Genomic DNA, 12,695 nt, shown 5'->3' with positions numbered 1-12,695 from the left:
TCCTAGGGGGGGGGGGGGGGGGGGGGGGGGGAAGACTACATTCTCTTCCTAAGCTGTAGTTCCTATTCATGTGTATTCAGCGAAGAAACATTTAATATCACACCTGGGGACTTGATATCACAATGACATATACAATTTAAGAATTCTTGGAAATAGGTGTGGACACCATGGATTTTATAAGTTTCGGAGCCAGATAGTTTCATTTGGGAATAACTGGCTGGTGTTAAAGCCCATTTTAAATGCAACTCTTCATCTTGGAAAAAATCAGTCCAGAAAATGATACAATCCAAATGGAATGGAATTTCAAAATTCTAGTGAAACTTCTGTGCTTTTACAGATACCAACCATATCTTAAGCTCCTAGTTAAAAAGAAGATAAGGCATCACTTTCTTTGTGCTATAAATCAACTCAGCCAAACCATCCTGACTGTTTTTCTAGCATCTTCCTTTTATCTTGGCCAAAAGCTCCTGTTATCTGCTGAAGCCAATTAGTTTTATTTGCAAATCCTATGGCATCAGATAATGGGACAATCAGTTTCTCTACTACAGCTTAGAAAGCCTATTGCAACTATCAGAAGGACGTCATCCACCTGAAGAAAACCACAAAACTACTTGCCACCAAGGTAAAACGGAAGAGTACTGCCACAGATCTCAAATGCCTCATTATAGGTGGGTTCCTGATGGCATGGGAAACCTACTTGCAGGCTGTTGGGAAATCATCCCTTAGCGTGTCATGGAAGAATCATGGCAAAATATTTTCACAGCACTAAGAACTTGTTGCTCAGTAGCATTTCTTGGCTACTACAATCCTGAAGCAGTGACACTGCTGCTGCTGCACTGTAGTAACAAGCTTGATTTAGAAACACTGATGTGCCAAATAGAGCCATCAGCAATACCAAGCTGAACTAGTGCAACCTCCACCTGTGCATGCAACTTGCATGGTTTCCTTCAGGAAGGGCACTTTCTCCTGGCAACCAAAACCCACTGAAACATTGATTAACACATATTAGGCTTTGTTTCCTCTCTCGTTTGTCAAAACAGGACAGGCAGCTCTAAGTGCACTGTGTGTTGATCTTTACTGTGACCTAGACCCATACTTTCCTGATAACTGGAATGAAAGCAGTAGATATGTCAGTCAGTCTTGCCCAGCTATTATTGGTAGTATTCAAAAGCGTTTGTGTAATTCCTGTGTAGATGCAGAATGCTACAGAAACCACCCCCCACTCAATCTTCTTTGTGCTGTAGCTGGTTTCCCTCTTGGTAGGTTGAAGATCAGGGAATGGATTTGATTGTAAATGACCTGAGGTAATTCTGCAGCATATACACAGCCTGCTAGGAGGCATAATCAAGTGATAAGAATGCACTGTGATCTAATATTATTATTACTTGCCAATCTTTTTTGATTCAACACATGACAAAAAGTAAATCATTTTATTGCCATTGATGAAAAGCTTGAGTGAATAGATTCAGCTGAAATTAAGATAAAATCAGAATGACCTTTTCTAACGCAAAGGCCAGTCCAAAAATGCTAAATATTGTTACAACAACAACAGAATCCTGATCTAACAGTGGTTACAGCTATGTACTTTCATGGAAATGATACGGAGATGACATACTGATGGTAACTGACACAGTTTTAGCTTAGGAGGTTCATACAGGACATCGGAAAAAAACGTTTTCTTAAAGAGAGCAGCGCAGCACTGCATTCAACAGACGAAGCCATGGCTGACCTGGTCTGGCGCTCGATGTAAGTCCCACTTTCAGTGGAAGGAGGGACTAGATGGCCTATGGTTCTAAGACACAACATTTTGGAGATGCTTTGACAGGTAAATAATTTATTTACGTTAGTAAAAAATGACAGATTGAGAACACGCTGGAGAGGAAGAGATGTGAAAATATATACACTGTGTAAACTGTTTTATATTTGTTAGCTATGTATATAATGTGGTAACTATAACGCATATAAAGCATTTCAGCATTTTGCTGACCCATATGCTCTGAGCATGTCAGAAACTTTACCTACTGTTCATACAAAATGAAAACACAAGAGAAGTGCCATGTACTTCCCTAAACTCTTCAAGGAGTGGAACTTTCACCCTCTCAATGTGATACAGTCAATTAATTCAGCTTTTAAAAATATGTTTCAAAAAATTAGACTATTCTGTACTTTATATGTTTTTAATCTTTGCATTGGAGGGGAAGGAGGAAAATTTGAAGAAATAATTCTCTTCAAAAAACAAGGGTTGGAGAACTGCTCATTCTTTATCTCTGTCAGCAACCTTTTCACATATAAAATATTTAGTTTTCTAAAGTAAAGCTTAAAACTGTCTACTATCTCAAAATGGATTGGTCCCTCTGCCAGTTCCCACAGTAAGGAATCTTACATCCCACTATATTTGGCACAGATTATTGATGCACTTGACTTTCATTAGTATAAACATGGTAATGAATCACAGTAATGTAGTTTCATTAATGTAAACATAGAAAAAATCAATAATTAGTCAAGTTTTTCTTTCAAAGACTGTTTTGAAAATAGGCATAACATTCCCAACAGAAAAAAGGAATATTTCCAACTCTTTCTAATGTACACTACATAACAAAAAATGCTGCATACTTCAGTAACATCTAACCTACACCTTAACTGCATAGATTACTCCTGTAATACTACCTTATTTATAATTTTAGCATTTCCAGGGTAAAATATAGACCTGTTGTTTATCTTAAATGCTATTTCATTATTTGTCAAGAACATGGAACAAAGCAGAGAATCAGAGTCAGCACAGTGTGTTTTACACAGAGGCAACCAAACTCCCTGTCATTTCATGCAAAGGCTACACGTTTTAAAATATGCAACCAAAGGTCCTATTGCAAGGAATAACTGCATTTGTGTGAAGAGACCTCCAAGAACAACATCAATGTCTGTAAAACTTTCACTAGCAATCTCTCAATTTGAACCACAAATGCCTGCATCGGAAATAATTTTTCAGTTTCTTCATACTTCTTCTAGAGGTAAAATACACTACTGCTTTAGATTCTGTAGAAAAACCGTCAAAGGTTTTGATTGTTTATCTGTAGGTTATACCTATAGTGTGGAAATAATCTTTCTGGTCTGATTTGTACAATACCTAGCACAATGTCAGCTACTTCACAGCTTGGGCTCTGCAATGTTATAACTATGCAAGAAACAAACAAAACATACATAATTACAGAAAAATCACTATATCCAGCATATCACACAGCTAGATGTGAGCTAGCTTCAAACTGGAAGCCATGTAAACATATTAGCACAGCACTGTATCCAGTCTAGCAAGTCCAAGATCTCAACAGGGATTATTGGTTCAAGCACAGAACCACTCTAACCTGCCTATGTAGCTTCCAGTCTGCCATGGGCTCACATCCCACTGGCCTGGAGCCTGGAAAGGCTGAGCTGTCTGCAGAAGATTGTACGGGAACACTCACAGTTATTTAGAGTATCATGAGGAGCCATTCAGATACAGAAGCTCCGCCTGAACATTTTGCATTTCATTACCAAAAGTCTTCGTATTACCAAATTAATCCACATTCACTTGTAAACTACAGATACTTCATTTGGCATAGCAGACTAGCCAGCATTCCGTAAAAGTTCTGCACCATTTTGGTATACTAAAAAGGCCACTAAAAATAATAATAATAAAAAGGCCATTAGATATTTTTTTAAAAAAAAAAAGAAAAAACTTAACTTTGCACCATTAGGATACCCAACTAATTCTACACAGCTGCAGATCGTTAAAACACAGAGAAATATAATAGGAGAAGGTAATAATTTCTTAAAAGTCTTCCATGTATCAGTTTCTCAAAGAGAAAATGTATTACATGACAAAAGGTTACAGAAAAACTAAAATTATCTTTCTGGATATAGTTTGATAACATGAAGGAATGAAAAAGCAATCATGGATGCCTTTAGTTTCTTAAGACCAAGCATTATGAATTCAAAGTCAGAGCTTACACACACTTTAAAAAAAAACCACAAAGCAGAGTTACATATGGAAATAGACCACCACATCACCCAAACAACATCTATTCTGTCTTGTGGCAGTACAATAAGCAGAACGAATGCATTAACAAAATTACCAGATTTTTAACCTTAAACATTAAGTGCCTTAGACGTAACTGTGTGCTATTTCATAGCATTATTGAATGCAAAAAAAAATATATATAAGAGCAAAACCATACATGTGCATTTCTTCATTCAACGTTCCAAGATACATTCAGTGGTACAGAGGATAACTGTACTTTCTGTTACTGGTTTCATACTCCCCTCCTAGAGATCCAGTGTTGACAATAGGCAAAAACTGCAGTATCTCTTAGGTTACTGTCATGAACCACAGCTAGTTATTTAAATAAATAAATACACAAATACGTGCATACAATAGTTGGGGGAGGAAGGAAGATTTCACTCTAGTGGACGGAGCTGGGTAGATAAATCCTAGAGATCTGACATTTTCTACAATACAGGAAACTCTAGCATAATCGCTATTTCCTTGGATGTTTCTTATCTGTTCCAAGATCACCGGTCATGTGTCAACTCTACATGCAATACATTGTCTTGTAAATCACAGACCTGTCAAGATGAGATTTTTAACTGCAGAAGTGTGTCACAATAAGGTAGTTTGGTAGCAGTTAAAACACAAAATGCCAATTCTGACCTATTGACTTAAGAGAAACCCATGAGAATTAAAACAGAGAGCAGCTAGCAGAGGGGCTCACTGCTTGCTAGAAGCTGTAGGCAGCATTCCTTCCCTCCCTCCCTGTGTATAGGGACTCTCCAACTCTATCTTTCCAAGTCAGGCAGAAATTGCAGTGAAATTCAAAGAAGCTTATCACACCTAAAAAGCACAGCACTACATTCTAAAAAGAAATGTCTTCAGAGGGGTAATCTGGCATTCAGATGTTAGGCATCATCCACTTTAAACAATATGTTTTATGTAAGCATAAAACAAAACCATACCCTGTTTTCTACATTCCCACAATCTTGGATTACTTGGGTTACTGGCACAAAATTGCAGCTTTCTTCAGCACAGGCAGCCCCATGGGTCAACTTGATTCCTTTGAAATGTTACTAGCTATACTTTCTGAAATTGTAACCGTAACTGTCTTCCACAGAAATGTTTGTGAAGTTCCCTAGAATGAATCCAGGCTGTTTTATTTGTCATTGTCTGGTGGGTTTTTTCCTTCATTTATAAAGTTTTTCTTTTTAATTTGACAATGAAGTTAAAGAGATGGCAAATAATTATTATAATGTAGGACACTGCAATCATTACCTGTATTCCCATCACAACTTTCATATATCCACGCCCCCCCCCAGCCCCCCCAGTACAGTATTTTCTAAAAAGTTGTACCCCTTGCTGGTGACAGCAGCTAATCTTCAGAAACAAAGCCATAAGGCAGGAATGGACTTACATATTAGATTTCAGCCTGAACCAGCTGTTTTTCTTAGTATTATTCCCTTTATGACCATCTGTCCCACCTGCTAAGATATTTTTCCCCTCACACAGACTCTCCGCTACAATGATTTGCCATTCTGGCTGACACACAAGTATCGATGGAAAGGAAACTGGATTAAATCCAACTTTGTACAGCCCAGTATTTGGAGATTTGGTAAGGCACCTGCTTGACTGCCAGTATAATTAAATCTGCCCTAAGTCTGCTTTACTTTATGCCCAGTTCACACAAACCCAAACACTATCAGAGTTTGTTCCCACTCTGTCTTCCTTCTGAACTACGTCAGTAAGTGGCAGGAAACAGTACAGTGCAATTGCACAAGAGTCTCTTCTCCGCAAAGCCATTTTTGGTTTTAAATACACTGGCATGCTCTACTGAATGAATCTACTGAGATCTATCTTGTCTATTCATTAAAGGTGAATTCACAAAACTCTGCACTCCATATTTGTGAATATCGGGCTTTCAAAACTGACTGCGTGCATGTTTTTGACAGCACTTTCCAAATCAGACCTTCTGCCTAAAAAGGTCATCCTAAATCTTCCTTCTTTGGCAGAATCGCCAGAGAGACACAATGCACAGAAATGAGGAAGAGAAGAACTAGGAAGGGCTGAGAATGGAGAAAAAGGGATTAAATGGCATGTGGCTACACGGTGAAATTCTGGATTCTCAAGAATTATCTGCTGTTTTCAATGAGACCAACACCAGAATAAATTTTATCCAGGAGTCCAACACATTTTTTGCAGCATTTATTTTCCATATGTGGTTAAAGCCTGGCAACTAAACTGGAAATAACTACTTAAGCATAATTCAGAAGACTGCACAGCAGTGGCACTGCCCAAAAAATCAGGAAGAACATGACAGTTACAAAGTGTATCATCATAATTTCACCTCTGACTATTGCTGACAATAGTCAGGAGTAACAGGAAGGGAACTGCTGAAAAAGCACAAGTGAGGTCACCTTTTTCTGGTTACAGTTTTTAAACATCTGCAAAATATAAATGAGGCTTTTAAAGATTATGAAGCAGTGAAAGAGAGGGGGAGAAATAATTACAGATGTGTGACATAAGGAATAAAGGCAAAAGAAGTATGAAAGAGAGGCAGGAAAAAAGGGAATGAGGAGAGAAGGTAGAATTCAAAGGAGCACATGCTGATGGGCTTTAAATTTCCAACAGAAAACTAGTAATTGACATCTGTGTCCATACAGTGTTTAAAATAAGCTCTTAGTTACTAGCACTGCATTCAGGAAGGAAGCAAAGAGTGCTATCTTAACTGAGCTCAGTTCTAAGCGTAAGATTAAAATAAAAAAGAGGGATTCAGATTCTTGTCAACTCCTGTCTGCTGCTCAGCACTCCTTACTATAACAGCCCTGTTTGCTTGCGGAGTGCCAATAATGTGCCAGAGCTGTGGTGTGCTTTGGAGTTCTGAGACCCTTAGCTCTGCAACTTTGAGACCAGATGGAAAAACCCACCTTTGAGCACCATTCATAATGCCAAAGTTTAACAAATAATAGACTGTTACACAGACTTTGTTTGGAAAAAAATGGGGGTAATCAATCTTTATTTCTATTGCTTTTGAAGCAGGTAAGAGTTAAAAATATCATCACCTATGCCATTTTAATTTTTGCTACTAACTTTTTAGCTAGTACCCAAAACCATAATAAAGTTCTTGTCATGTTCTTAATTTCTACCTTGAAAACATTTTCAGCAAATGCAACTTACAGAATCATGATGTTCAAGCATGTCAGTAGCTATAATCACCTGCACAACAAGCACTACTGTGTTACAGATGCTGTCTGGCACCATCTACTGAAATGCTTCAGACATTTTTAAACAAATGTACCTTGAAAGACTCAGTCATATACTTTGCTGTTTCTTCTGAGCATCCTCCAGCCGTGCATTCATTCTGACAGCCCTAGAAAAAATAAAACCAGAGGAAATCAAACTCAGTGCACATTGCAGAAAAGTCGGTACACATTCAGTTAATTATTTTTAGGAACAGATTGTACTTTGTCATCAGTAAATATATTAGAAAGAATTTTTTAGTGGTTTCTTAGCACAACTTTCTACCTTCTAGGCTTTTAGTTTTACTTCAGTCACAATATTTTGCACAACAGTATTTCCGGGCTATATAGGAAAGATGATGTCTTAGATTAGATTATCGCTCAGAAGTGTGGAAGGATATGGACAACATCACAAGTCTTTAATTCAAAGCTGACTAAATAAATAGTGTTTTTACACAATTCCATCAGATCCCAGTTTCTCTACTAAAACATCTACCCAACAGATTTGCTTTTGCCTTTTCTGGCTAGAAAGAATGGAAGAAAAAGGGAAAGGATTTTTTTTGTTAAATCCTTCATTAAATGAAAACAATGATATGAAAACAATGTCCACCTATATAAATATATAACCAGAATATTTTGAATTATCTACTATGTTGAACTCAAGCGTTCTACCACTGACCATGCTAGACAGGAACTGAAACAAAAGGAGTGATAGTTCTAGGCATCCTTCTCTTCAGCAAGAGGGATAACACAGACAGGTGCAAGCCATCTACCTAAAAGCAAGAACCGCGGTTTCCACAGCATCAGGCTAGCATCTTTGTGGACCCTCCTCCACTAGTTAGACCTCCTTGCCAGTGGCCAGTAAATGCATATAACACCCAACAGCATCGACAGCATCGAGCAAAGGAGACAAATACAGCCCTGACAGCATTTCTTGTTTCTGAGCAGAAGAGCTAGAAAGATGAAGTTGGAGCTGAGGTTTGAAAGAGGAAGGTGCCAGGAGTGAGACTGTCTGTGTGATGGTCCATGAAAGCGGTGGCTTAAGGGAAGCACAGCTGACAAGATGGAGGGAACGGCAGAAGGAATGGCTAGCTGCTGAGATGAGGCCAGGGATGGGTGGACGTGGGGAAACAGTCATGCTGGTCAGAGGGGCTGCAAGGGAAAAGCACTAGCAGGAGCCTGCACTGGCTCCTCACCACTTGGTGGTTGTCTCTCACACTGCCACCCCTCAGCCTCACGGCATCTCGGATGGAAGTCCCAGCCCAGGTGGGAAAGCCCCAGGTCAAAGGTATAATACCCTGAAGGAAAAGAGGTGCACAGGAGACTTCATGGTCAGGCGGTGAGATCCCTGCCCCAAGCTGTTAACCAGCGAGCAGCCCTTGCCCTACCTGGAGCACTGCGTGTAGGGTGGATGCCAGTGCCGGGGAGACACCAGCCACCCAGTCCTGCAGCAGCCACCCAGCTGTGGGGCCAGGACTGGGGCTGCCTGGCTTACAGGCTGTGAAGCATGACACACACACAAGGCAAGTGACATGATTTTTTTCCCTTTTTGCAGATCTTGGGGATATGGTAGATGGGGGGTGGGGGTGGGCAGGGGCAAGTGCAGTATCTTCAGTGGGCCTTTAACACATAGCAGGCTTGCTACCAACAAAAGAAAAAGCAAACTCCCGTCCACAGCAGATCTCACTTCCTCTCCCCTCCCCCCAGCGCCCCAGGGGGACCATAACGTCCCTCCTGCCTTCTCTCACCATCAGCTTTAACCCTTCTGTTCCTCTTTTTTCCTAACCCTCTAACAGCGAGGCATGCAATCACGGCTGCAGGCTCCTTTCCTGTCAGCTAAAGGAGGATCTGCTGGGAGAAATCACAAACCCCTTCACAGTGTACCAATACGCTTTACCTTTAAAGCCTTATGAACAACATGTTTTACTTGCCTTAAATCTTAAGAGGTTTTTACTCCAGAAAGACAAGTCTTTTTGGTAGAGTGTTCAATGGCGTTCCATGTCAGACTGTAGCAGGACTAAAGCGTTACCCAAGCTAAGGGACAGTCTCAACTAAACACTGTGTAACAGGTTCTTGCTTTCTCTGTAATTCGTCAAATACTTCCAAATTCCTCTGGCAAAATCCCAGAAGGCCTTCATGACACCATCAGTTTATAACAGTTAAGTATTCTGCAGATGAATCAAGTCAACCAATTTTTCTCTGCACTCTAGTGAATTAGGATGGAAAGTGTGCTGGTTACCAGCTAACAGCCTGGTAAGTGCCAGCTTTGGAGCAAGAATTTCTCCAGCAGCTCCAGCTCATGCCTGACTTTTGTCTAATATCCAGTATGCAAAGCTGGATTTTGAAATAATTACTGGTGACAGCAAATACTGACAAATACTCAGCCATTATGCTTCAGGTTTTTTCCCACCTCTCCTTTATGAAGTTGCCCTAAAGCAAGAGTTGGCATCAACACAGAGAGGACCAAAGCTGGATATAGTTTAATATTCTCTTTCATGATCTTTAAAAAGATACAAAACCTGTATGTGAATTTCAAGTGTGGACCACCTACAGGAACAGCCCCCAGGGGCACGATCATTTTACCCTTCAGTTCAAGGTTCCTACTGAACTCAGTGAAGTCAACAGCCCATTTCTTGGGTGTATGCCATTGAGCCAGTCCTGTTCTCCATGAAGTCATCATGTTTTACAGATTTAACTCATATTTAAAGCAAGTAGCTAACTGCCTTTGTTAACCGCACTGAGATTGAATTGATTTAATCCCTCAGCACTAGAAAGATATACCGCAATTACTTTCTAAATGATGGAGTCATATTTTAATGGCTCCATGGCTTTTAAACCTGAAACATGTTGTTAAATGCAATAGGGAAAATTACTCCCTGGTTTAGTGCCAACATTACCAAGGGAGATATGCCAAGCATAAATTTGCCCTTTGTGTTTAATAGCATGGTAGATTTAAAACTGCATCCATTAAAAACACTGATGTTATCCTAAAGATACGTTTGAGCCACTGGGTCAATGTCACCTCAAAAGTCACTCAAGTCTGTATCAAGTTGCTATACAATTACACAAGCATGACAGTGTTTCTTATGTTGCAGTGTAGAGCTAACACCACTGTCTTTATCCTATATGTAACCGTTTTTTCTAAATTGGAAATAGGAGAGCATTTCAGTTTTCCTTAAAAAACATTGAAATGGCATATTTTTATCATTACTGTAAAGCCTGTAAGAGAACAAAAAAAGTGTAAAGCATTACACTAGATTAATTTTTTTTTAAAAAACAGGGTTTATGTCATTGTGTCACTACAAAACACTACTAAAATAAAGACTTGGTGATGAGTAATTCTGTCTTTACTTTTATAGAAGATCTCAGTGCTATAATAATAATTGCAAATCCTTCAGCACTTACAAAAGCAATCACACCATACTCAGTTGGATAATATCATTCCATCACATTAGTACTTTACTTCCAATCTAACTCTCATATAAAGAGGAGGTAAGCCTTAGCAGGGGGTTAGTCTCCTCCCAGTGTGTGAAGGACTGCTGTGTGTGAAACATTTACCAGCACTTTTGGAAATTTTATACCTAATAGTTGTCACCTGCATTACTGCTAGAGCTTTCCCAGAACTGAACATTCAACTCCTGCATTTGGTCATCAGAATGCATTAGACATAGGTATTTTCAACACATTTTAGCATCAGGATGCTCCAACCAATGTCTCTTGGCTTTCCCTGCTGCCTTTGGCACACCTTTTCTGACTGCTATTCTGTTATGGGCATAAGACCTTGTAGCCCAAGTACTGACCTGCAAGAGCACTCAAACAATTTCACTTATTACCATTTTGCCATGCCTCTAGTTATGTTCATCTTTTGGAGTATCCTCCTGGATCTCACAGCTGCTTCAAAACAGAGAGTCTACCTCTTCTACGCAGACCTTCCTACCCTTCAGCTGAAAGGACCTTGTGCTACAAAAATTGGCAGACTTCCCTAGACTTCCTAAACTCCCTACACTTCCTAGACTACATGACTCTGCTTAGTTTTTCTTGTGCCCTCACACTTGGTGGCTTTTGAGACCCAGTGGTAGCACCAATGTCTTTGTTCTCATTTGGGATTATCTGCTGTATAAACTGCAATTCTACTAGATCCTTTGTCAAACTGCTGTTCTTTGGCTTTAGCTACTGCATTATCCCACAGGCTCATCCTCAGTTATGAAATTGGAACTGAAGATTATCAGAAGCTTCATCACTGTAAATTTAAACTGCAAACTTAACTTCTTTAACCTACACCATATGAAATTATTTAATAAAAAGGAATGGTACCAGTTCTCAAAAAAATAATTTGCAGTTACCTCTATATGCCATGTCCTTTGTCACCCATTTTCAAAGAAATCTAATTCTTTAATCAGTTCTGTGCTCACTTAATTTTCCCTGCTGTTTGGTAACTCTTCTCACCAGTCGGGAACAGAAAACTTTCCCTAGTACAAGGTAGGAATAAAGAAATAAACTGCAAATTTTTGCTTTCACCAGTGCATGCTTCATCCAAGTCAGCCCACAGACAGCTCAAATCAGAGACAAGACCCCACTCTGAGCAAGATTTCCATCAGCAGCACCAGCCCTCTGATCAGAGTACTGCCAATGGCAGAGAACATCTGAAAATCAAGTTTCACGCCCACAAAAGAACCGTAGACAGTGCTTTGTTGGCAGGCATTGGCTATTCATGACGGACAAGAACCTAAAGAAGCAAATAAGCCACGGAAACACAGCTATGGCTGCATATAGCTCCTCCTGCTGAGGCAACCCCACCACCTGCTATGCAGATAAACTCAAAACCAAGAGTATCTTGTAGCAGTCAGGCCCCAGCAAAGATGGAGTGGGAGTTTCCTCTGAGTCAGAAGTCATATGAAAAACAGTTTTCAGTGAAGAAAGTCCTTTCTGAGACATTTCTCCAAGCTAGAAGTGTCTTGCTTTTTCCTGTGCCTCATTCTGGCGACTAAGTGTCTAAGAAGTATTTCATGCACTGATTTACACTGGAAGGATAATGAAATTAGAATACTTACCAGATTCCAGGAATCCAGCAGATCAATAAATTCAATACATGTCTTATACTATGACACTGCCTACAGGCAAGCCAAATCCAGTGTGTGATGACGGGTACTTTGGCATTCAAAGCCACACAAATCAGAGTTGCCTTTCTGTTCCAGGTATAAAATAGAGTCCAACATGCACAAGTGCCATATATTCTGTATATTGTTGCAGTCACATAAAACAGTTCCATGACTCCAAAACAGTTTTCATCTGTCCCTAGGAAATGTTAATACAATTTGGCAGCCACACCATTTAAGAGATGAATTTGCAGGAAAAAAAAAAGTGGTAATGATGTTCATAGCTTTAAAAAAAAATCCACCTGCTGTCAGACTGAGAGAGAAATTCTGAATATTGCT

General features: G+C 39.6%; 1 protein-coding gene across 4 annotated transcripts in view; it reads right to left on the bottom strand.

Annotated features, from left to right (window-relative positions):
- BCAT1 (branched chain amino acid transaminase 1) overlaps nt 1–12,695 on the bottom strand; it is a 67,175-nt gene that overhangs the window by 41,731 nt on the left and 12,749 nt on the right. For all 4 annotated transcript variants that reach the window (XM_056340722.1, XM_056340724.1, XM_056340723.1 and 1 more), the window contains exon 2: nt 7,320–7,391. In XM_056340722.1, coding sequence (XP_056196697.1) covers nt 7,320–7,391 — 72 coding nt within the window. The remainder of the gene's footprint in view (nt 1–7,319; nt 7,392–12,695) is intronic.

This window comes from Falco biarmicus, chromosome 5 (genome assembly GCF_023638135.1).
Source record: "Falco biarmicus isolate bFalBia1 chromosome 5, bFalBia1.pri, whole genome shotgun sequence".
In the NCBI taxonomy this organism is placed as follows: domain Eukaryota; kingdom Metazoa; phylum Chordata; class Aves; order Falconiformes; family Falconidae; genus Falco; species Falco biarmicus.
Note: the sequence above shows the minus strand (reverse complement) of the source record. Positions and strands in the feature narration are given on the sequence as shown.